At 42.8% G+C, this 25,621-nt stretch overlaps 1 protein-coding gene across 7 annotated transcripts; it reads left to right on the forward strand.

The window, feature by feature from the left end:
* The first annotated feature begins 10,088 nt into the window (after positions 1 to 10,088).
* On the forward strand, positions 10,089 to 20,967 carry LOC142054305 (WD repeat and coiled-coil-containing protein). Of its 7 annotated transcripts, XR_012659481.1 has the most exons (7): positions 10,182 to 10,334; positions 10,790 to 10,904; positions 12,480 to 12,693; positions 13,293 to 15,174; positions 17,292 to 17,379; positions 17,858 to 17,975; positions 20,363 to 20,967. XR_012659481.1 is itself a non-coding variant. In XM_075086696.1 (5 exons), the coding sequence occupies exons 3-5, from the start codon at positions 13,312 to 13,314 to the stop codon at positions 20,632 to 20,634; spliced, it is 2,253 nt and encodes a 750-aa protein (XP_074942797.1). In that variant the 5' UTR covers positions 10,089 to 10,334; positions 10,790 to 10,904; positions 13,293 to 13,311; the 3' UTR covers positions 20,635 to 20,967. The 7 variants fall into 7 exon arrangements, 4 of the variants coding, with proteins under 4 accessions (XP_074942797.1, XP_074942798.1, XP_074942799.1 ...); XR_012659479.1 differs by lacking the exon at positions 12,480 to 12,693 and having other exon boundaries at positions 10,107 to 10,334; XR_012659480.1 differs by lacking the exon at positions 12,480 to 12,693 and having other exon boundaries at positions 10,325 to 10,393.
* Positions 20,968 to 25,621: the final 4,654 nt, after the last annotated feature.

A 25,621-nucleotide genomic window follows, 5' to 3' on the forward strand; every position in this document is an offset into this window, starting at 1 on the left:
AATCTTAACTAGCAGAGATCAGCAGGTATCTGGGCATCAAAGATGCCTCAGAACTTATAATTACCACTAGACACTTTGTTGTCAGTCTGTCACACTACCATTCTAATTTTTCATGTATTACTTTTCTATAAAACAAGCTGAATGTTGAGAAGATCAGACTGAAAGGAGCTTTTTTCAACAGCTATCAAAATTTGGTCTGGTTTGGTTTAGTGTAGATAAAAAGAGGCAAACAAATTTTGAGATGACAAAACAATTAGTTCCAGGGAATAACTGGCTGTAAAATTAAAAAACCTAGTTCTGTGATGCTTAATGAACTTTTGGATTTGTTATACTTCAGTGACATTGTTTTCCCCTGCTGTATGATTTAAGGGTTGTTGAACCTAAGTAGGAACTAATATGCCTGAAGTTGTAGCATCACCCAGCACAATTAGTCTGGTAACAAACGAGGACCCGGTTCATCTTGTTGGACACTTACAATTTTATAGGAAGGCTTAGGAAAAATATACTATATATAAATTATAACTGTATAATGTTAAAGAATAGCACTCCCTATCTCCCACCCCCATTTATGCACACACTGTTATGTACATATATTTGAAAATGAGTGTTTAAATCATACACATGTACTTAAAAATGGACAAAAATTGAATGAAGAAATATTTGTTTTCAGGTAATGACTTAGGAGTGCAGTGCAGTGCAGTGCAGAACTATCTTATATTGTGTCTATCATGGGGCTGTTATGTTAAAATTGCAACTAATAAAAGCACTAGAGGAAGGGCTGAAGAGATTTATGCAAAGAAGAGGATACATTTTCAGCTTTAGTTTGGATAGAGAACAGATGGAGGACCAGTGAAGTAGAGAGATACAAGACGACTGTTCTATTAAGCACAAGCTGTACAGAAGATTTTTGCACAAACAGTGATAAAGCCATGTGGAAAGATAGAAAGAGTTTGTACTGAATGAGCTGAGCAGACAGTAGGCTGAGAAAAGCAGAACAGCATAGACTGAGAAGCATTCACCATCCTCCAGAAGTGTTATTTTATAGGGTGAAAATTGATCAGTTTCGAAAAAGGGGAGTTTTTCAGATCACCTAAATTTCATGAAGGTGCTAACCCCCTCTTTTAGGCTCCTTATTTCACCAGCAGAAAGGACAAGCTCCTCTGGAAGAATATAATGAGACTACTGGTGCTAGGTTCCTGCCCAGAGTCACCCAGTAGGGGAGTCTGTCTTCTGTAATTAGAACAGAGGAAAGCTAAGAAGACTAGGAGTTTAAATCAGAAGGCAAACCAGAATGACTATACTCAGTACGCCATACCAGCGGTGCTCAGAAGACTAAACGGTGTGTATACCAGCTCCTCCAAAACATTCCCCCTGTGGGGAATAAACAACATACCAGAAAGTCTGAATTTCCATTTTAATTACACTGTATCTTTATCCAGCACATTTATATGGATCCTAGGGTGGTATAGGAGCTGGTATATCTTCACTTAAAAGTACAATCTTCTTCAAAGTAAAGTTAAAACTTACCTTACACTTTCCATAACTTCGCTGCTAATCACGCAGCAGTCTGCTTTACTCTTCATGGTTTCTTGTATTGACCCACTTCTTCAGAAAACGCTAACAACAGAAGTTCATGTATGAATATACTTCAATAGTACAGGCCAGATAGGCTTTCTTTTTTGATTTTGAAAACAATTTTGTGACAACAATAATAAAACAATATAAAAATTAAATGCAACAAAATCAGAGTCAGCTGAAATTCTGTGGGCCAATCTATGATGCTAACTTTGTGCAATGAAATATTACTTTGATATTCTTCATAAGAGCTAAAAGTGAGAGATCACTGCAGGAAGTGTGTAAACTAGGCCCTGCGTGACCCTCAGCTAGTTCTTCCCTTTTTTCCTCTACTACTCCAGAATTGCATTATTTACAGTCACGTAAAAGTGTTAAGTATCAATTTCCTTTAATATATCTTCAACCACTGAAATAGTATAAACAGTATCATCAAGCCTAACTTCCTTTCCCCTGATTCTCATTTTTATCTATGTTTTCTCAGTTTGGACAATGAACATATTTGTAGCCATTTTTACTTTCAGGTTTTCCTACTTAACAGAAAACCACAAGCTTTGGACCATTTTCCCTGTCCAATATGTAGCCGACAAGTCCTTCTCTCTAGCCCAAGGCAGAGTCAATTATTCTTAAGTAACTCCTGACAGGTGTTTATCAACCTAACTTGTTCTTAAAAACCCAACATATAGTGCCAGATTGCACTTATGAAACAGTTCAGACCTTTAGACCTGGACTTATCTGAGCTAACTTTTAAGCATGCGAAGTCAGGCAAGGTAAATCCCAGGGGTTATGCAATTTCACACCTGAAAGTATTAATTTATTTTCCATTGTCCCACACAACAGAAATTAACTTATGTATTAGTGGTTTCTATGTTAATAGTCATTTTATATGCTTATATATATGTTAATCGGTCAATATTGTGGCTTCATTTTTCTAACAGACTGAGGCAATTTCTCAATCTTTACGTTAAATGTAAACTCCCTTTGCTGAGATTCAGAACTTCCCTGCTGGTGCTATTATCTCATGGGCAAGCAGAGGACTGCCATTATCTCCCAGCTAATGACGTTTGGGTACCTCTCACATGAGTTTCCAGAGTGCTCAGTGCAATTCAGCCTCTGCTTGCAGCGAGCCAATACTGCCCTTGCAATTTATGCTTCCCTCTCCTCCACTCTTATTTGACACACATGTGTGAACAGCCAGGTGTGATCAAATGTTTGGAGGCGTGTGGTGCCAAAGCTCAGTACTGGCACAGACAGACTTCCTGCTCCGGAGGTGGCATTTGCAGTGTTATCCAGACTTGCCAGTTAAAACCATTAGTACTTGACAACCTCTGTCCTCTGGCGAGGATCCATCCCACTTGTCAGCAGGCACCGTGATAGTCTAACAGACAAGGGAGTACACAGCCAGGAGAGCAGCACATCTAAATAGCGCAGCGTAGTGCTACAGACAAAAACGAACCAAAACTCCAGAAAAATGCAAACCGTTCGTTCACTTTAGAGGCAACAGTTATTGCTTTCAAATAAAACATACTTAATACTTTCAAAAATATAAAAGGCAGTAAAGTAAAACAAACAAACAAACAGTCAATGAACATTATTTTAAAAATTAGTACAAAGTTCACAATAACGCACTAATTTCGCAATCAAAAATAAACTTTTGCCATGTAAGAAAAGCTCTAGCATCCTAACTGAAAGTCAGCTGTGGGATGCTGAGGTGAAGTTTTCCAAAGCGACACTGGCAAAAGTCCTTCTCATTCTCCCTGGGCCCCTGTTCACTCATCCTGCAGTTGCTGGATGGAAATGTAAGGACCCAAAAATCTACATGGCTAAAAAGACCTACCAATGCACTTTTAAAGTGGACCGGTTTCTCGATTCGGCCTGAAGCTCAGCTGCGCAGTCGTGCCAGCATAGCCAAGAAGGCATCATGATTCTTATGTCACGCCAATGAATTAGTAACGTGCCCATTGCTGTCATATGTCGTACCTTTTATCTACCAGTGAATTCTGCAACTCTGTAATTATCAATAAAATTCTTTTTCAGTTTGACACTTCAGTGTGTTTTACAATAAGGCTATTGCATTTCTTTATGTTTTACCTACCACAGAGAGCATAACCAATGATTAACTAACTAGTCACAATTTGATTTTGTAAGTATGACGCTAATTGTTTCCCTCGTTGTCCTTCCCTCAGAAGCCTAGTCCACCTAAAAATATGGTGAACAAGTAAGTAAAAAAAAAGTGTAAGTCAAGATACTGGCTCCTCTGCAAATTACTGTCAGAATTTCCCCTGAACTTCAAACAAGTCACGCTTTCACACTCAGTTTGTAAATATTCCTGTGCTCATGTAACGTGAATACAGCTGTCAGCTCCGTTTCCACTAGTAACCTCTACCTTATTAACATTTTATTTAGATATTGATGACAGTTATCAACACAAAATGTAGCTACACTGATCCTCATTGCTACACTGTTATCTCAAAACACTTGTACCTGTTAATAGGGTAAAAGAAAGCCGTGCATGACAACAGTGTGCCTGAAACACAGGATCTAAGAAGTAGCAAAGATGAAAGTAGTGCTTTTGCAGATTAGTTACATAAAAGGAAAACAGAAAAAGCAACAATAGGAGATAGAAGTATCTAGGACTGCACTGGTTACTGCCACAAGACAGGGTTCTCACAGCAAGATTTATAGAGAAGGCTTGAAAAGGTGTCTCTGTATGGTGGCGCAGGTAAAAGGGAACCCCAGGTCCCTGCAAGAAAGATTAAGATTTGAACAATCTCTCTCGCATGATATTGTTAAATATTTGTAAGGCTGTGATTTGTATACTAGCTTGGTTCTGGACTAACTGCAGTTACAAGGATGGGTAATTTAAAAGACGATATTATTTGTTCTGAAGAGCTATGCCTGAAAATGTCCTTCCCTGGAAAGATTATTCCACAGGAACACTGTCATATCAAAAAAAACTTATTTACAAAATAATTGCTTTACCCAAACAAATTTTAAAACAGAAGGACTGTCTCAGTCTTTCTTAAAACAGAAAGGCTGTCTCATGTTTAATATACATTATGTTATTTTGGGTTTGCATGTTATTTATGGTACACAACAAACTATGTGACTAGTCGGGAGACTATTTTTTACTTCCTGGCACTTTCACAGCAGTGAAAGTGCATTAGTTTGACACAGAGCTTTATGTTAGTAGACTGGAAGATCCATTTTCCTGCCCCAAAGCAGAGATTTTGACTGTTTATGTCCTTTGTCTTTGGCAGCTGTCTGTTAAATACTTGAAACTGTTATGTCCGTTATGTCTCCCTTTGGCCTTCTTTTCTCTAAGCACTACCACCCCTTCAGTTTCTCTCACAGACATCCACCCTGGACCTCTTGTCACTCCGCCCCATGCTAGCATTCAGTATCTCTCTTAAACTGCAGCATAGTTAGTAGGGTTTCATTGAAGGCCTGTTTCAGACATAGAGAAAGCGCTGGTGTAGGTTTTTGCATAGAGAAAAAGTAGGCTGTCACAGCATGAACAGCTGCAGGGGGTGACAAAACATTCCTCTATGAGTTTTCTACATTGCCTGTGCCTGCTCCCCAGTGCAGATAACAATCAGCTGATCAAAAGCTAATTTAGACAACAGCCTGTGGCTCCTTTGTCTACAACAACCAGCAAAGTGTTGGACCTGCTCAAGTCCAACCTGCTAAGGCCAGCTTCAGGAGACGTGGAGGGGTAGCTGCTTCAGGAGATGAGGTGTAGCTACTGCTGCAGAGAAAGCGGTAATTCCCACTCCCTTTGTCGATGTCCTAATCCCCAGAATTTTCACTCTCCATTCCTCAAAGCCTGGAGCCACAAGGAAGCCCCTGCAAGACTTCAGTCTACAGAGCACAAATTCTGTTTTGCCTACACTATGGAAACACTGTGACCCCTTCTGGCTGTGCTCAGCCAAGGAGGACAGACTCGATACTTGTGTGTCTCACACACAGCGATCCTGCCCACATATCCCATGGTGGTGCCTGCCTTCTTCTAACAGCATGATATTGACGCGGCTCTAGGTAATATTCTGCAAAACTGCTCATCTTATATTGTCTTTACTACCAATCACCTCCCAATCTTAAAAAGAAACATTTTTAATTTAATAACAAAAAGCACATAAAACATTTGTACCTTTTAGCTACTGATCCTGGGCTTTACCACATCATATTTTAGGGGTCTAAATTACATGACAGTACCTCATTACGTTTTTCCATTAAGAAATATGATGAAGAGACCAACTTGCTCATTCAGTAGCGTCCATAACTTGGATTAAATATATTTTTTTTAAAATTACGCTTATGAAATTAACAGGAAGTATCTTCAAATTATTCTTTTCCCTTATAACATTATGTTCTTTGAATGTGCACAAATTCAATAACAGCAAAGAAGAAAATTTACAGAGGGCATAAATAATAACTCCATAGCATGTCTCCCCATTGCATCCATTCCACCTTCTTTCCCCTCTTGCAGGTATTCATAACTCTTCTTTCTCAGACTGTCTGATATTCTTATTAATGTTGTGCTTCAAACTAATTTGAAAAGCAGACACCCAAATGAAACAACAAATTAAGTTATGAGAATGCAAATCTGTTCCCAGTGCAGGGACTGAGAATGGATTTGTGAGACTGTTCAGTGTTCAAGGGTAAGCCTGACTCAGTGTAAGCATATATTTTAAAAGACAAAATATGTGCTTTACATGAGCATGGCCACAGGAAACGCTTTCTATAATTTCAGCTTTTTAAACACTTTTCCTTGCATAATGTCATTGCCCCACTTTCTACCTTATCTACATCTCTTAAGGGGTTCTGCATCATTTAAATCCCTGAAGTAACAGACGTGTCATATATATCAGCAGTAAGCAGCTTGAAAAGTCTGAAAAAAAAAGAAAGAAAACAAGAGATGTTTATTTGCATTACAGCTACTGAAAAATAACTGCTGTGGCCATGCATATCATGGCTGTGTGACTAGCCATGGCTAGTGGCTGCTGGCCAAGTAGCCAACAGCAATTTTCATGCTGTTCTACATCATGAAATACCCAGCCTGTGGTTACGCAAATGAGATACCCACTGTTGGGCATGAAAATAAACACCAAGGTGTAATAATAAGTACCTACACACCATCCTGGTGCTCTGGTAGGCTCAGACAATTCCATTTCAATCAAAACGTTACACAGCTGACCATATTTTACAGATTTGCAAACAACTACAAGTTTTGGTGAAAATTTCAGTTCATTTGTAGAACTCAATTAGCATTTATACATACAAAAGAATTTACAGGATGAAAATAAAAGTCTTTAAAAATACTTGTATAATTATAGGCATAGGAAACAAAAATAAACATTTAAGGTGAAAATAACTTCTGAAACATTCTTAAATTGTGGTCTCTCCACCTGATAAAACAATTTTTAAATTATTATTTCTGTATATGAATACAGATGGTCAATTTAAGTTCATATGAAAAGAGAAAAATGTGAAATCATTACTATTGAACAAGATTCTTTGTGAGATTAGAGGAATAATATTATACTCAGCAAACTGTTACTGCCTAAGTAAAGTCCCCTGGTGGCTCAGGTTCACAGGCACTGAGTAAAAACGCTACGCCGCCAGCCTCTCTGCTGAAACACATCCCCAAAAGTTTTCTTATTTATAGATGGCTTGGCAGCACTTCCAACCTGTGTCACCAGCAATCTAAAAAAAAATCACAGAGCATATCATTAGTGCCTTAGGAGGTGTGTTTTTCCATTGCTCTTATTTGTTATTTGTAGGGAGAGCGAGATTAAAAGCACAGTCTCCATCTTACCCTCCGCAATGCCCAGGACCGAGCACCCCAGGTACCTTCTCTGCCAACAGCTGATGTGCTACGGTGTTGAGTGTTCAAGCATATGCAGTTCTGGGGAGAGAAGGGAGTTGAACTGGAAAACTAGAAAACAACCTTTACCAACCCACCAGGTGCGACAGGGGCACAGGCAAGAGACAGCAGAAATTCCTAGTGCTGTTCAGTTCTTGCAACTGTGCTAAGTGGGCACTTCCCGCAGCTAAAAGAACAAGAGCCAATGAAACAATTGTCATTGCCAGCTCTCAAGCAGGGCTCATCTCTGCTCACCTCTCTGAGAGGCATAATACACTAAGGCCCTAACCCTGAGAGCATATTAACATCTATTGTGAACGTAAGAGTAGAGTTCTACAGGAAATTTTTCAGATTTCCTTTTCAGTTCTGGGCTGATTCTCTCTACAGTTGCACCCTGTCTGCTGTTAATGACAGAGGAAAAGGAAAATAGAGAGGAGAAGCCTAAACATGTTTGTTCATTTTCTGATAAATTCTCATACAGCTGAGAGTGTCTATATGTGGAGCAACACAGAAAAGCTGGCATTTGGGTCCCCTGCTTATCTTCTTAAACTGAAAATGTAACCTTGGAAATCTATTCATTACCTCAACTCTGTTTTTTAATTTACTTACTTACTGCAACTCACAGCATCAAGTGCCAGAAGCTGGCAGACTCTTTCATTTCAAAAACACAACAGTTCAAACAAATCTTATTCTCTACCTCTAGCCATCCCTGTCTCTATCCCATGGCCACTTCTCCTTTGCTGAACAAGCTTCCAAAGGAAGATGGAAACTAACTTCTTTCAATCTGAATGGCAGGAATTTCTCTTCCCCAAACCTTTTTCAGTATAATCACGGAAAACAACAATTCTTACTCCTTGCAGTCTTCTCAAACACACCACCCTATCTTTCAGCATCTTGCAGGTCCCCTGTCAGGTATAAAACAGTCAAATTACATTGAGCTTTTTTGGATAGAGACAGTACATGGAATTTTAACTTGTATCACACAGATACACAGATACCCTCACCTATAGTGCATCACATCTAAAATCCATTTATTGAGCTCAGAAATTTGCCTGTGACGGAGGCAAAATCTGCATTTAACTCATATGTCCCTGAAAGTCACCAAATTTTAACGTGAAGATGCACATGGAGGATCTGCTCTGTTGGTAGTTTGTTCCAGTGATCAATCAAACTCACAGCTGTGTCTTACATATTTGAATTCATCCACGTCTCTTGTAAAACCTTCCTTCACTAAGTGAAAGAACTCTGCAGTTGTGGTTTTTTTTCCTCTGTAGAGGCACTCATGCAATATAGCCAAGTCACCACCTAGTGTTCTTCTTGTGGTATGTTTGAGCTAGGTCCTTATTTGACCTTGCGACCATTTGAAGTGTTTTTTTTGCACACCTTTGGCAGCTCTTTAAGGCACCTTTTCCAGTGTTTCAACATTCTATCAGTATATTTTATCCTATCCTTATCATTAAAAGTGTGGGTTTCAAAAACTGTGCGAAGATCAGACTGCTCTGCAGTACTAAGTAGTGACAAAGTGGCACAGTCTTGTGATATAATTAACTTCAAAAAGGCCTCAGAGATTTGTAAAGAAGTTATGCCCGATGCAATAAATCAGGACCAAACAAAGTTGTATTGGAGTAGTTCTGAGTTATATCTATATGCTTTCTTCACTTACATGTGACCTCACAGGAAAAAAAAAACCAAAACCCAAAACCAAACACAACACAAAACAGGCACATATCTCATTTTACATCTTTATCTTGTGAAGAAGGATCCAGATAACTCCTGAAACTTGCAGGCTCCACGTTCAGACCAGTGTCCCCTTTGCCAGGTCCCAGGAGCCATGCAATGCCACATACTTGGGGCAGAGGGGCTGGGAAGTACCCGGGGGAGAAGGCCCTGGGGGTGCTGGCTGACAGCCGGCTGGGCATGAGCCAGCAGTGCCCAGGTGGCCAAGGAGGCCACCAGCCCCCGGGCTTGTGTCAGCACTGGTGTGGCCAGCAGGAGCCGGGCAGGGATGGGGCCCCTGTGCTCGGCACTGGTGAGGCCCCACCTCGAATGCTGGGCTCAGGTTTGGGCCCCTCAGGACAAGAGGGACATTGAGGTGCTGGAGTGTGTCCAGAGAAGGGCAACGATGCTGGTGAAGGGTCTGGAGAGCAAGTCTGATGGGGAGCGGCTGAGGGAGCTTAGTCTGGAGAAGAGGAGGCTGAGGGGAGACCTTATGGCTCTCTGCAACTGCCTGAAAGGGGCTGTAGTGAGGTGGGGGTTGGACGCTTCTCCCAAGTCACTAGTGATAGGATGAGAGGAAATGGCCTCAAGCTGCGTCAGGGAGGTTAAGGTTGGATATTAGGAAATATTACTTCACTGAAAGGGTTGTCAGGGATTGGAACAGGCTGCCCAGGGAGGTGGTGGAGTCACCATCCCAAAAACGTGATGTGGCACCTGGGGACATGGTTTAGGAGGCGTGGGGGTGTTGGGTTGGCGGTTGGACTTGATCCGAGAGGTCTTTTCCAACCGTAAGGATTCTGTGTCGCACGGCGCGTGACCGCCCCCCCGAGGCGAGGGAGGGGACACATCCCTGCCACCCCGCGGCCCCCGGAGCGCCATGAGGCGGCGCCTCGCGCCGGCGCCGTCCCAGCCCCGGCCTCCCGCCCCCGCAGGCGCCTCCTGCTGGGTCATAGAGCTCAGGCGGGGCCGGCTAGAGTGCCGGGCTAGAGTCCCCCCTCCCCCCCACCTCGGCCCGGCGGGGCGGGGCGGGGCGGGGCGGGGCTGTGCTGTGCTGTGCTGTGCTGTGCTGTGCTGGGCGGGGAGGTGCGCGGCGGTGCGCGCCGCCGTCCCCGCTGCCAAGCGCCGGGGTCTGCCGCACGGCTGCCGGGACCGCCTCACCGGAACTGGGCTGAGCCGCCGGGTGGGTGAGGCCGATGGTGGCGGCGGAGACGAGAAGGAGCGGGCGGGCTGCTGGGGAAGGTGGGGAATATCGGTGCGGGCGGGCCCGCACTGGGAGCGGCGTGTCGCTGGTGCGGGCGGGCGGGTTCGGTCGCTCTCCCTTGCCTTCTGCCGTGGCCGCCCGGAGGGGCTGGGGTCGGGACCGCATCCCGATCGGTCCCCGCGGCTGTGGCAGCGACCTGACCCCTGCCCCGGGGAGCTCGGCCTCTGCCGGGCTGGGGAGGGTGCGAGGGCGTGAGGCGAGGCCCGGGGCGGCCGCGGAGCGGGCTGCCCGCCGGAGGGGAGGCGGCTGGCGGGAGCCTCGACGCCCGGAGCCCCACGGCCCAGGCCGCTGGCAGCAGCGGTGGGCCGTATGGCGGGGGTCTGGGCACCAGCCGGGCAATGGCCAACGGGCACCTTGTGCTTGTGCTTTTCCAGGTCTGCTGGGGATAGCGTGAAGCGTCCCTTGTGTCGCAGGAAACGGTCCGGATGGCCCAGTAGCCTTAGTACCTTGGCGTATCTGATGAGGTGTGTTATCGTCTCCCTTCCTTTGGTAAGTATCGCCCAGCAGCATGCGTGTGATGCTGAGTGCTCAAGAATGAACAACTGATGTTTCGATTTTCCTGCAAGGGGCAGGTGCTTAAGGAGATTGGGGTGGGTTACCTGGAGCCCAGAGGACAGCCAGGGAGGTTGTCTTGTGGAGAAGTTGATTGGGAAGTATCTCAAGTGCTCCATTACCATGAGGCAGGGTCCAGCGTACTTAAACTAACCCCCGACAGACATTTACTTAATTGGCTCTTCCAGGTAATGAAATTCATGGAGTGCCTTCTCCCCCTCTCCAAGGTAACCTGCCTCAATGCTTAGCCATCTTTTATAGTTAGAATTTTTCCTTAATAGCTGACATAAATCTCCTTTGTTGAAACTAAGCTGATTATTATCTTGTGCTGCCCAGACGAGACCTGGAGAAGAGTGCACCAGTGTTCTCTTGTCAGCCGGCTGGGGAGTATTTGCAAGTTTCCACTCACAATCTTCTCCAAACTGAGTGAACCCACTTCTCGTGTTTCCTGTTTCCCTGAGCTCTGTTAAGCATTTCCAACATCCTTGAACCATTTAACTCGAGCTAGGCGCAGTACTCCAGTGGAGGTACTGCCAGCTCTGAGGAGGTGGGGTAATTATTCCCCTTGTGTTTGGCAACCCTCTTAAAAACATTCCAGAATGATGCTGTCTTATTTGGCAATTTTCTCGCATTACTGAAATACTCAGTTTGTGATCCACTGTAATTCAGATCCTTTTTTGCTATACTGCTACCCAAGGAACTATTCCTGAAGAGCTATCCATGGTTTTTTGTTTTTTTTTTTTTTTCTTTACTAAGTGTATTATTTTGCACTTGCTAGTTTGAGAAGACGTTATCTGGATCATCATAACATAACTTTTTCTCTCTAACTTTAGTCTCTGAAATCCACTCTTCCAATCCCCTTCCTCCAAGTTTGGGGTCATCCACAAATAGTTAATTAAAATACTGAGTAGTGCCAGGCCCTGTGCATTGTGATAAACCCTTCCAGTCCGACTTTCTCAAATACTTCTTGTTTTTCGTGTTTTCTACTAAAGCTGCAATTCATTCTGTGCCATGGCTTTGCAGCTGAACCAAACCCTACGGAGAATCTTAAGTTAACCATCAACTTCTTTGAATTGGCTTCTGTGCACAGAATGGGGATTGCTCACAACTCAAAACCTAGAAATATGTGTAAAATCCTGAGCCCTTCTGAAGTTTTGGTGCCTTGCATATGGCTTCTGGATGTCCCTGACACCTGGTTATAGGTTACGGAGAATAATGATTGCTGGCAGTTTCCCATTCTCCCTGTTCAAGCTGTTACGCTATGTGGAGTGAACTGAAAAGGCTTCTCTCGAGCCATTGGGCAAATCACATAACCCATTTTTCAAAAAGAGTGGAATTCTGTGGCTTTATTTCCTACCTATAAAACAGTAAATTCTACTTTGCAGGACACTATGAAAATAAGTACTCCTAAAGTAATATCCATATGATAAAAATGTCCCCAGAATTACTGCAGATATTAAAAAAAAAAAAGTGCATTTAAAAATATATTTATATTTTCATATGGATGTTCAGGTATGTGGAAATACCAGTCTGCAGGCATAGTCAGCTGCCTACTGCTTCCATCCCTTTCTACCCGACAAACAGAAGTGAGCTACAAGGTGGTTTGCGACCTTTGACTGATGAAAAGGTGCTGAATCACTTAGGAAAGGGCAAAAATAATCAGTGCATTAGAGGATGTTGAAGATTGAGTCATTTGTGTGCTATGGCAGTATGGCTCGCGCCTGAGGTAGGTGGGTCTGTCCCCCTCCTGTGTTTTAAGTTCTTTTAAATTCTTTTCTCATTCATTTCCTGAGAAAAATCTGCTTTGGTCCTAACTTTCTTCAAAATTGCATTTGCTTTTTTAGAGAGCTTTCTGGAATAACCATATGAATACCTCATTCTCACCCACTTAATACAGGATCAGAATTATAGATAATACATTAATGCTTGGTTATACTTGTTAGGGATTACTTTATTTGATCACGAATGGTCCATGAAGCTGCGAGAGGTGATATTTTGAAAATTTTTAATACTGAGGTCATTAGAAAATATTCTGAGAAGCAGCCACCTGTTGTTTAGAATGAAAGGACTGCTCTTGTGATGAAAAAGCAGTAGGCTAAGCCTTTGTAAACAGCAAAGTTTCTTTCTCTTAAAATTGCATTTCACTGCGGAAACATCATAAAAAATTCTAGGGATGGGGATTAAGTGTAGATGAACATTATGTGTATATTGACTTCACAGGAAGGAAGAGTTCAGCATCAGCAGGGTCATAAGCCAAATAATCGTACAGGTATTGTCCTCTAGCCTGTACAATAATTTTTTCTCTTTTCATTCTAATTTATTTAGATGTCTCACATTAAAAATCATGGAGCTAGGAAAGGCGAAGCTTCTGCGAACTGGCCTTAATGCCTTATACCAAGCAATTCACCCCATGCATGGTATTGCCTGGACAGATGGGAAACAGGTGATACTAACTTCTTTACACCTTCATAATGGAGAACCAAAATTTGGTGACTCGAGTGTTGTCGGTCAGTTTGAACACGTCCATGGACTCTACTGGGGCCCGTGTCCCCCCGATGCCCCAGCTCTGCTTGCTGTCCAACACAAAAAGCATATCACTATTTGGCAGCTCTGTTTTAGTGTTACGGAAAGAAATAAGCTCCTAGTTTCTCAGATCTGCGACATCAGCGAGCCGTTTCCGGTGCTCCCTCAAGGCTGTGTGTGGCATCCGAAGAAGGAGATCTTGGCTGTGCTAACTACCCGGGATGCCTCTGTCTTACACTCTGTTCATCTCAACAACTCCAGAATTAAAGCAGATATTAAAGGCAGCGGTCTCATCCACTGTGCTTGTTGGACAAAGGAAGGCAATCGCTTAGTGGTGGGAGTAGGCAGTGCCCTTCATTCTTATATTTGGGATGATGCTCAGAAAACACTGAATCCGTGTTCTTTTTGCCCAATCTTTGATGTGGGAGGCTACATCTGTGCTGTGGAAGCTACTCTGAATTGCCAAGTGGCTGTTGCCACCGAGCTTCCTCTAGACAAGATCTGCGGCTTAAATGCTGGTGTTGCATTTGAAGTTCCAGCGAGCATTGAAACAGAGTCCTTCCCCTCACAGTCCAGCTTATGCGGTGAGGAAGAGTATTCCATGGATGGGGGGAGAAAGTCACTGGACTCTGAGAAGCCCTTGTCTGCTGTTACATCTCCCGTGGATCTAACTCACATACTTTCTAGCAAGCAGGGTGCTGATTCCAGTCCTCTTCTTCATCTGAGGCCCAAGGACTACCTGACGGGAAGCGGCCAAGATTCTTCCCATCTCATCTTGGTGACTTTTGAAAGAAAGGTTACCTCTACCAAAAAAGTTAGCATCCCAGGCATTCTGGTTCCTGATATAATGGCTTTTGACCCCAAAACTCAAACTGTATCGGTTGCCTCCAATACTTGTAACATTATTTTAGTCTATTCACTGACTTCATCCAATTTACCCAATATTCAACAAATTCAGCTCGAGAAAAATGAGAAACCAAAGGGTTTGTGCTTCTTGACCAATAAATTGTTACTGATACTGGTCGGAAGACAAAAATTCACTGACCCTGCATTTCTTCCCTCTTCAAGATCAGACAAATATATGATCCGATTGATGATTAAGGAACTAATATTTGAAATGGGCCCTTCCATGTCTGCATCAGTTAATGGCAGCTCCAGTTTGAACCTTTCAAACATACCTCATGATCTCTCTGCAGATGTTCGCCCCCTCAGCCGTGGACTCTTGATACCAGATCGTACTGCTGTTCAGTCCCCCACCAGTAGAAGGAAACTCATTGAAGAAATTAAAAGTCCTGTTTATGAACAAAGCTTGTCATTGAACACGAGTGACCTCAAAGATAAAAAGATCTCCATTCATTTTCCTCCAGCTGTTGAGTCTCTTGATGCTGAACCAGTTAATCGGACTGCGGCACTGTCTGCCACGTCACTGGTGTTTTCTAACAAGCCAACATCTCCGAAAAGGCAGGCAGAGGCAGCTTCCAAGATACCAAATTCTCACAAGAATAACCTGTTAAGTGAAAAGGAGGCGAATTACTTTTTGAAAAATATAGAAAAACTGTCTGGTAACTTCGTAGAATTACAGCATCATCTCCATGAGTTAACTGAGCTGCTAAAATCTGGGAAGAGAAATCTTCCAGTGTATCCATCTTCTCAGGAGCCCTCTTTTATTAACATCACCTGCCAGGTAATTTTAATATTGGAAGCTTTAATGATAAAATCTGTTTATGGATGTGTGTTCTTTGTACAGATTTAAACATGAACCTTTGCCAGATTATGCACAGGAAGGATTACATCTTATGAATGTTTAGTGCATGTAAATTCAGTATATATGAATGGTCTCACTGCACACAGGTAAATGAGACAGGAGACTTATTTTAGGCTTTCAGTAAGCCTGGCATGTTTTCGTTGTCCTTCTTCCCTACTCTTCATGTAATTGCATCTCAGTCCCTATTTACAGTTCTTTTACAACTACGTATTTGTATTTTTCTCTGATGGAAGATAGGAGGAGGGAAATATTTCAGATGATTTTTTAAACTAAACTTAAAGTAATATACCTGAAATTGTTGCCATTTCACATGGATGCTGTAGTAGTGCTTTCATTCTTGCACAGTCATCTGCGCCCGTGGTAAAAGCAGAGCATTTCTAGAAAAAAAAAAAAAGAGACTATTGTCATTTAATGGTCAATAGGATTAGATTTCCAGCCTGTTCCTGTAGGTGGGACTAATGTTACAAGGCCCATTACTCTGCAGGCTTTCAGTGTTTTTGAAGTGATGTGACCTTTGGGAACGTGCAGCTCCGTGTCCCCACCTCGTGCTGGGCTGAGCTCAGTGGCTCTGGCCCAGGCAGGCGAACCACCTCCTGTGCAGAGGCTGGGGCTCCAGAGAACCCACGCCTGGCCATTCAGTTGCAGGAGGAGAGACTTGCATGAAGGTCTAGGAAGTTAATGTTTTTCCTAGGCAGCTTGCAAAGCTTTCTGTTTAGAATTTCAGACAAGTGAAAATTTCCGTGTATGGGAATTGGTATCAATCTCCCCTCCTCCTGTGAGGGCAACTAAAATAACGGAGACTGAAACAGAAAAACGCCTTGGCTCTGAAAGTGAAATGTTGCTAATTAGTATTGAGAGCACCATCTGAGAAGGAAAGACACCCTTAGGGACACAGTAGATAATTCCATTAACATAGCTTAAAAATTGATTTAAAATTAAATTTCATGTGGAAGATGCTTGCCCTGGCTGAAAGAAGGCACTTCCAAATCTCATGCTAGAAAGTGTAAGTTACCTGATTATCAAAACGTGGCACAAATCTGCTTAGGTCTCTTCTAGAATTCAGATTAATAAACCTTAGTCAATATTCAAAGTAATTTAAACTGACATTTACCTTTCAATAAGCTCTTACTTTTCAGCTTTATTATTGCAAAAAATTATTATTAACTTTTGTAGCATTGAACCCTTAGGTCCTAGGTCATACTCACTCACTCTCTTAGCTGTTTTCCATTGTACGCATTTAATAATTTTAATAACTTAATTTTTTTTTAGCTCTCTTAACTATATATGGGGCATTACTCTGAAAGGTGAAAGTTTCCCTCAGCAAGTCTGGTGTCTCTTTCATCTGAGGTGTTTGTTTAGAAGCCTACTTTAATTAGAGATAGCACAAATTTTCATTATGTTTTTATATTCAGCTATCTCTCTACGTATAGTTTGAAACTGAGTTAATCTCAGCTTGTCTTGGTGTTCCAAGAGCTGGATTAGCTGTGCTTGCACGGGGGTGCTTCACAAATCAAAGCAATGCTACAATTTTACCTACAGCTTTTGATCACTGATGATTAGTGGCAAGAAAAGCATTGACTTTTCAATTACAAGCAGCATTGGAAACTCTGGCAGAAAATGCTGTGTTTTAACATTAGTCACAATATATTTGCTTCGGAAGTCATTAACAGGTGAACAGGGATCCTCACCTTGCGTGCTGAGCCCTGATCATTGGTCTACTGCCCAAGTTATTAGCTGTATTTTACAAAATGCTGAGGAAACCCAAAACGTCCCAAATACGCAGTGTCTTTGAGAGGACAGAGTTCATCAGTGTGGGGAGCAAAGAGCACGTGTGCATCTCCAACCTCCCTTCTGCCGTACACCCCCCCTTACGTCCTCCACAGCATGGAAAAGGAGTCAGCATTTACTTTGTCGTGTTTTTGTTGTCATGACCCAGAGACATTACCGAGGCTTCCCTGGGAGGTGACGTGGTTGTGTGAATTTTATCGTACGCAAAGACAGAGTTTGTAGTTTTCGTAACAACTGATCTTTTGCAGATTTTAAAAATGCTTTGCTCTGCCCTGTGGGGGATGGTCTTTGAAGACGCTTTATGGATTTTAAGGCTTGGGGCAGTGATGGTCAGAGGTGAGACAAACAAGCCCTTCTGATTTGTTAGTCTGTTCCTCGTCCAGACATCTGTGGGCAGGAGTTCTCGCCTCTTCTTAAGCTGTGGATCAGGGAGGGGTGGGGATGGAAAACCTGCGGCTTGACAGACTCCCCAGGAAAATGTCCCTCACAGGTGGCAGGATGAGGGTCAGGATTGCGCTGTGGGTGAAGGTCATGGTTTCTTCAGCAGCAGCGTATCATTTCCTCACCTGTTATTCTGACATGTGCTGAATTAGCACAGTTACTTGCTGCTGTCGCTCACAGATCCTCTCTTAGAGAGCTGAGACTTTAAAATATAAATCTTGCAAATGGGTCTGAATGAAAGTATGTAGCGTTTGACTTTCTGTAAATGATGTAGTTGAAGGCATGTCTGTGATCCTGTTTTGATTAATGCCATTTTGACACCTCTGTGTAAAGATGTGACACTGTATCTAATGATTCTTTCTTGAATTTACAGAAGCAGCTCTCCAGAAGTGATTCAGACGAAAGACGAGCTGTTATTCTTTGTGGTGGTAAACTCCATCTGAATACAGTCCAGCAGATTTTCAAACTCTCTCTTGTAGAAATGCAACACGGTATGTTGCAGTTATTCGATAACACAAACGCTTTAAACACATGCGCCGTTCTCAGTGAGCAGTAGCAATATGCGTAATCCCATCTGGAAAAAAACCCAAGGGGTAAATAATGGAAGATTGTTAATAAAAGTTTGTGCATTTGTTTTATAACATAAGGATTCTTCTCTGGGTTTTTACTGAGAAGAATCTTTACATTTTGAAAAAAAAAAAAGAGCCAACTTTAATGGATTGATAGCCCCTTGTCAAGTACCTAGTTATACAGGAAAGTTACTGTCACCCAGTATTTTATTTATGTTTTCAGCTATTCTAAATAGAGACATCTGAGTAAGGAGGAGGTTAGAGTTGACTGGAGTCAATAGAGTTGACTGTATTTTAATTGGTTGACTATAGTTTAATTGGTAGTTCCAGCATCTGGTCTCCTCTAAGAAATCCTGTAGTTTTCTATAAACACCAAAGTAGCTCTATAGCTTTTAGCAGTGCCTTTCACTTCAGTTTTTGCTGTGAAGAAAACTACCTTTCTTATTGCTGTGGTCTTCTCTGCTGTTACCTGTTCATCCCACGCACACCCTGCGTGCCTGTGGGCGTGTCAATTCTAAGTGTCTTACTTTTGGCAAGGTAGAAAACATACTTTGTGGATATGATCTCTCACCACTACACACATTCTCTGTTCTGTATTCCAGCTACTCAGCTACTGTGTCTGCTCTCTGCCTACTTGCAGATACTGAGCAACCATCCCAAAGCCTTAAGGCTGCTGGTCTTACCATTGTGCAGGTTTTACTTTTCTTTAAGTGGTTGTTGGAATATGTTTAGTAACCCAGTACCGAGATAAAACCATAGTGGGATAATTCCCTAGCAGTTGAGTCTTGAAAAGGTTCTTACCACTATCTGACATTAGTTTAGTAGTTTTCCTATTGCAGGATCAGCTACCTGCATCGAAACAGAGTGCTTATTTTAGTAATGTTGTGGCAATAACCCAGAAATGTGATACACCCAGTGATAACGGTAGACAGACTTATGGATATTGATCTCTTAATTTTTCAAACTGTAATTTTATTTTGAGCTATAAGACTTGAACAACTTCTCTTTCTGGCAAGAAATGTCCCCATTACCTGTGTTAGTTTTGACTAATCATTTTTTAGCATAAAACCATATATGTAACAGAACTGGTTGCCCAGGCAAGTTACCATTATACATATGGCTGGTCTTACTAGATAAATTTTAAAAGCAAACCGTGTTACACTAGGGTTTTTTTACGTATTTTCCAAATACTACTAGATAAATGGGCAAAGTGGGAATGGTACTTTCAAATCCCGGAATTGTACTGATTGTAAAGTTTGGTCCAAATGAGATATTAAGCCAAAAGATTAAAGGATTGCATGCTTTTAAGCTACAATCTTCTGATGACCTTACTTGTGACATGAAGTTACATAACGTAAATTTACGAACAGCTGGGAATATTTCTCTGAATTCCCTCACGCCCCACGAGCTAGCTCTATCTTATTTCTTCATCAGCTTGATGGATACAAGTATGATATAGTGACAGGACAAGGGGTGATGGTTTTAAACTAAAGGAGGGTAGATTCAGACTAGATATAAGGAAGAAATTGTTTACTGTGAGGGTGGTGAAACCCTGGCCCAGGTTGCCCAGAGAGGTGGTCGATGCCCCATCCCTGGAAACTTTCAAGGTCAGGCTGGCTGGGGCTCTGAGCAACCTGATCTAGGTGAAGATGTCCCTGCTCAGTGCAGGGGGGTTGGACTGGATGGCCTCTAAAGGTCCCTTCCAACCTAAACCATTCTATGATTCTATGAAAATTTTCTGATTTATATGAATAAACCAGTGTTTTGGATTTGGTAAACAATTTCAGCCTGCAAAAATAATGTGCATGAAGATGTGAAGTCAAGCAGCAAATGGAGCAGAGGCATGGAGTTTGTACAGAATTTCTTCCTTGTATGTATTGGAAATAATTATATTGAAATTACATAATAGAAGCAGTTTCTAAATTGTTTCTATTATATTAATTTGTCATTTAATAAACTTCTGCTTTTTACAGTATCTGCACAGCTTCAGCGCTGGGAAGCAGCTTATGAATACCTAATGAAAACAAGTCTGGACGCTTGTGAATTCTGTTCAGAAATTCATTCCTTCCCCTTATTTGAAGCGTCCATTTATTATATTCTTATCTCCTAGTGGCAAAATTGGTCAGAAAGTTATTTCACATAGTTGTTAACTGTCCTTTATTTTTTTATTTTGAGATTATACAACCAGTATCTGCCCATATTTTTTTTTTTTTGCTAGACAAACTGTATATTCTAGAATAAACGTTTTATATCTTAAACATACCCAATTACAGGAAAACTTATAAACGGGCATTTACCTGTCTTCACAGGTTCATCTTGGATTGTTCTCACAGCGGACAGTGAGGGCTTTGTTCCGTTAACATTTACATCCACGCAGGAGATAGTTATAAGAGACGCCAGTACGAAAGGCTACAGCGCCCGTTCTTCCAAGACTTTGGACATCATCAGTTCTACAGAAGGGTGTAGACCCACTTCTTCGGAAAGTCTGGATATCACGAGCTCTTTGGAAGTCCTCAGAGACTGCTCCTCCAAGCCCTCAGACAGCAGCAGTCCTTCGGAACAGCCCAGCAGTAAAATGTGATTTTTTGACTGATTTTGTATCGCCTGTCTTGCGATGAGAGACTTTTAAATTTACCAGTCTGTCTCAAATCTCTGTTGGATTTTCATAATTTTCATATTTTTTTTGTTGCATATCACTGTAAATTATTTATTTGATCCTTGGAAACATTAACATTTTTATAGTGAGCAGTGTTTTTTAAATATGACTCTTGCAGTATAGACCAGGTCTTCGTATCAGTGGTTGAAAGCACGCGTTCTTACAAGCTTACAAGCTGAAGTTTCCATCTTGGTCTTTAATATGTTGGTGTTTTTAGATGATAGTAAACTTGCGTAATAAAGAAATCCTTGAGAATGCTGCGTTGTCCCCCATTTCCTCACTTCTGTCAAAGCCTGAAATATTACACTCTTGTTATTTAGAAGCAGTGCCTGCGGAAGCGCCTGTGGTTGTGCACTGGTGTTACTAGGGGTGTACGCACTGGTTTAGGCATATGGGGTTTGGGACAAAGTATGATCATGTGGAATATCAGTAGTATGTAGAAGCAGGACCCTTTTCCCCTCCTGTGCCCACCAATAACGGCGCTCTGTGCTTGGGGTTGGGGAAGCGGCCGTTGTGTGTGTTGTCATTCGTGGTGGGTTGAGTGCAGCTGGCAGCTGAGCACCCACCCAGCCGCTTGTTCGCTTCCCTGTACAGGGCCAGGGAGAGAATGGGAAGGGCAAAGGCGAGAACAGCTGATGGGTTGAGATAAAGACAGTTTCATAGATAAGACAAAAGCTCGTGTGCAAGTGAAGCAAAATAAGGAGTTTATTCAGTCTGTCCCATTGGCAGGCAGATGATGAGCAGCTTGTGGGAAAGCAAGGCTTCATCACGTATAACAGTTACTTGGGGAAGAAAACTGCCATAACTCTGAACATCCTCCCTTCTCTCCTTTCTCACAATGTTTATTGCTGAGCATGACATCATATGGTGTGGGATATCCCTTGGGCCAGCTGGGGTCAACTGTCCTGGCTGTGTCCCCTCCCCGCTTCTTGTGCACCCCCAGCCTCCTCGCTGGTGGGACAGGGCAGGGAAAAGAAGGCCTTGGTACTTGGCAAGCACTGCTCAGCAACAGCCAAAACGTCAGTGTGTTACCAACGCTGTTCCGGCCCCAGACCCAAAGCACTGTGCAGGCTGCTGTGAAGAAAACGAACTCCATCCCAGCCAGACCCAGCACATTGCTATAGGCATATGATGACTGTACTTACATTTGAATAACCAGACATTTGCTAGTTAATATTTCTAAGCATCTCTTGTCTTCGTATTGAAATGTTTCTCTATTACCTTTGAAACAATACTGTTAATGCCATTGCCTTAAATACATCTGTTTTAATTTTCATAGCTAATACGTGCTGAATGGGCAGAAGAGAAGTCCAACAACCCGTCGCCTTGAGAACATCCAATTTAAAGGTTGAGCGACAAAAATGTTCTATGGGCTTTTGTAGCGAGGGAGGGAAAATGCAAAGGTGAAATCTAGAAAGCAGCACAAGTTTATGTAGCATGGATTGCAGCACTGAAGAAAAGACATTCATCCCAGATCGCTACCCGTAAAATTAAAGCATGATAACATTAAGCAGTTTATCAGGCTTTCACAGTGGCACTTAGTGCGTGAGAAGGAATCAAGTGGCGAGATTATAGAATTGGAGCTGCTGTCTCAGAACTAATATAATCTTTTTTTTATTGCCTGTTTGAAAATTTAGCCGCTGTCAAAAAATCATCTGTCCACAAAATACAATATTAAAGATACAACATCAGCAAAAGCTGCAAAGAGCACTCTGTGTTGTATAGTGCACCTAGAAGTTAACGGGGGCGGAGGAAACCAGGTAAAATAATTTAGTGATTGTGGGTTTCATCCTGCACAGAACAAGATCTGCTCCCAGTAATTGTCACTGTTTAATTAGGAGGTGGGCCACGATCGCTGTTACTCTTGCCAGAAAGCCAGTGAATTCAGAGCCTCAGCACTGGGTGCGTGTTCAAAGCTGGCTGGATGCTGGCGCTGGGCCATGGTTCTTCTCGGCTGCCCGATGACCTCTTTTCATGCCAGTTCCTGGTTTCACCATCCCACTCACCCGCGGGAGGAGAGGGTTAGGGCTGCGTGCTCTTGGCTCTACAGGAAACCTCTGCCGCCTGCACGGGCCTGTTCACCCCGCAAGGGTGCCTTGAGCTGCACGTGCCTCAAATGCTGCTTCTACAATTTCATTATGCAGCAAAACAGTGTATCAAAATTAGCTGCTTATTTTTTGAATTATTATCTATTTGTATTATTTCTAGACCGACGAAAGACAGCGTCTCCCACCAGAAGTGTGCTCCGTCTCAGGTTGCAGCAGACAGCTCCGTAGGGCTCTTCGAGCTCCCCAGGTGAGGGCCAGGAGCTACACGCACACGTGCACTGCACAGAGCAGACAGCAAGTGCAAGCTACCCACGAAAAGCTGTTTAAATAGTTCGGTCGAGGGATTACATTAGTTCTTCTTGGCATGTTATGTGCATGCGGACAAATACTGCATTTGAAATGTAACCCTAGGAATCGCAGAAGAATTAAATCCTTACATTAAGAGAATTGCTTATTTCTACTCAAGAGGTAATTTCTCCCCATTTAGAGCGGGTCTATCAGGCACTTCCTAATTGGCTTGTTACTGTCCGCAGACGCCAAGCCTGCAATCAGTCCTCACGGCGCCAGGACCAAAACACATTCCCTTCTGTGCCACGTCACAGAGAAGGCTGACATCCCAGCATGTTTCCTAACTGTGCCCTCTATCAAGCTCCTTGTTATTTCAGTTGCATAGAGGAATAATTAAGATCCATCTTTCTTAGCTTTTATAGCATTGCTGCTGCTGACTGTCCAGTTCCTGGGAATCCTCCAGCACTGAAATTGCACCCTGTTTGCTGCAGTCTCTGATCATCTCTTTGGGTCAAGTTGCTGATTTCAGTTGATCTACTTTTGTATGAACACGGGCTCAGGCAGGGAATCAGCATGCGAATATCTGGTAACCAGAAAGTGTTTTAACTGATTCTCTGAGTCTCCTCCGCTCTGCATGTCTCATTTGGGTCTCCACATTCAACATCTTTCCAGCTGGTCATTGATGCCAATCCAAGAGCCCTTAGGAGAGGGTTGCAGGGGGATTTTAGGGAGCTTTCTTCTCTTATGGTTCTTCTTTCACCCCTACAAGTTACTTGGGAATCCTGGAGTTGCCCATCCTCTCGGCCTGGCCAGCTCAGCACAGCTGAGGCTTTGCCAGGAGTCTGGAGGTCGCAACAGTTTTGCATTCATCCCACACTGATGTCAGCAGGTACATCTGTGCACCGAGACTCCCAATCTGACGTGGCTGGCACTGGCAGAGTTGCTGAAGCTGCTGGATGGGACAAATGTGCAGATCCTTCTCACATTTTGACTTTGAAGGTGACCAAAGGGTGAATGGGTTTTGGAAACAAACATAAGGGAAATACTTCCTCATGGGCTGCAGCCAATTCAGACAGAAAATTCTCAGCCATTGTAAACCTGGTTCCATCACCACAATGACAAGCTGGTGGCCTGAGTTGGCCCTGGGTAGGTGAAAACGTCCTCTAGGCAAAACAGAGATGGAAGTCCATGATGGAGAATACTAAGGTGCGAAGGAAGTCCTTTTGATCCTGGCAGGGGATGGGTGCTGGGTCTCTGAAGCATACCTTCATTGGTGAAGCTGAGCAAGTGACCGTCAGGGCCTGAGGAACCCTTCCTCGACCATCTACTGCAGAGTGCAGCAAAAATGAAGACAGAAAGCTGAAGGGCACAGGTGAAATTCATAGTCTTGTCTAACATCATTTGGGACAAGAAATAGATTAGGAAGTAAGATTTATTTCTGCTCCCTAAACATCTCTGAAATGATACTGAGGACCCAACTTTTCTGCAGGGTGCCACGGCTCTAGGACAATTCTCCCTCTGTTGTTTGTTCAGGCCTGTGTTGTGCCAGTTTGTCTTCAGGGACTGTAAATTCTCAGGTGCAACGCAGAAAAAAGTCCTATCCTCTGCCTCAGGGACAGAGACACATGCTGCTGCTTTGTCTTTTGAATGAAGCTTCCCAAGTGAGTTAGCATCTATTTCATGCAGCAGATTTGGTGCTTAATGATGTGAAAGCTATCTGATTTCATACTTTAAGCCTATAATATATACACATTTTTGTAACCATAATACTCAACACTCTTGCTAGGTACCTGAACCGTGGTCTTGCAGGGAGTTAAGGTAAAAAAAAGCATTCAGTGTGGCACTTGAGCTCACTTGTGCTGACTCGAGTTGAGCACTTGAACTTGTGCTCAACTCAACTTGAGCTTGAATTCCTCCTCACAAGAGGAACTTGTGGTCTCAAAAATTGCAGGAAAATGAAACTCCCTCCTTTGCCTGCCAGTTGTATGAAACCAGCTGACCTTTCCATCAGTCAGTCTAGAAGTTTCCTGAAGGGAAAGACTCCATTGCAACACTTTGATTTTTACATAACTATGATATGAAATACATGCGAGGAATGTGATTGACCGCTATACACTAGACTGCTACTGGCTGTACCCTACTGCATGAGACTTTGAACTAACTTGCCTTCTTTTCCTCATCTGCAAAGAACTGGCCAACAAATACCAGGTCTTAAAGGACCCGAGTTTCCCTTTAAGGAAACTCCTCCTCTCAAGATTGATTTAATTTTGTGTTTTCTACCTACAGCCCAGAAAGGCAAGTAGAAAAGGAGATGAAGATAGATAGCATAAAACAAGATTTTAGGAAAAATATCTTTACTGACAGAGTGGTCAGGCATTGGAACAGGCTGCCCAGAGAGGTGGTGGAGTCACCATCCCTGGAGGTGTTCAAAAAACACGTAGATGTGGCACTTCAGGGTATGGTTTAGGAGGCCTGGGGGTGTTGGGTTAATGGTTGGACTTGATGATCCTAGAGGTCTTTTCCAACCTTAATAATTCGATGATTCTATGAACAAGTGATATTTGGAAACAAACAAT

This window comes from Phalacrocorax aristotelis, chromosome 3, assembly GCF_949628215.1.
Source record: "Phalacrocorax aristotelis chromosome 3, bGulAri2.1, whole genome shotgun sequence".
NCBI classification, from domain to species: Eukaryota; Metazoa; Chordata; class Aves; order Suliformes; family Phalacrocoracidae; genus Phalacrocorax; species Phalacrocorax aristotelis.

Bases quoted from the DNA above. Each gene is read 5' to 3' on its own strand.
- LOC142054305 (XM_075086696.1), top strand. From the start codon at position 13,312: ATGGAGCTAGGAAAGGCGAAGCTTCTGCGAACTGGCCTTAATGCCTTA. The intron at 15,175-17,857 runs GTAATTTTAATA...TTGAATTTACAG, and splicing joins TTATTAACATCACCTGCCAG to AAGCAGCTCTCCAGAAGTGA. The intron at 17,976-20,362 runs GTATGTTGCAGT...CTGTCTTCACAG, and splicing joins TCTTGTAGAAATGCAACACG to GTTCATCTTGGATTGTTCTC.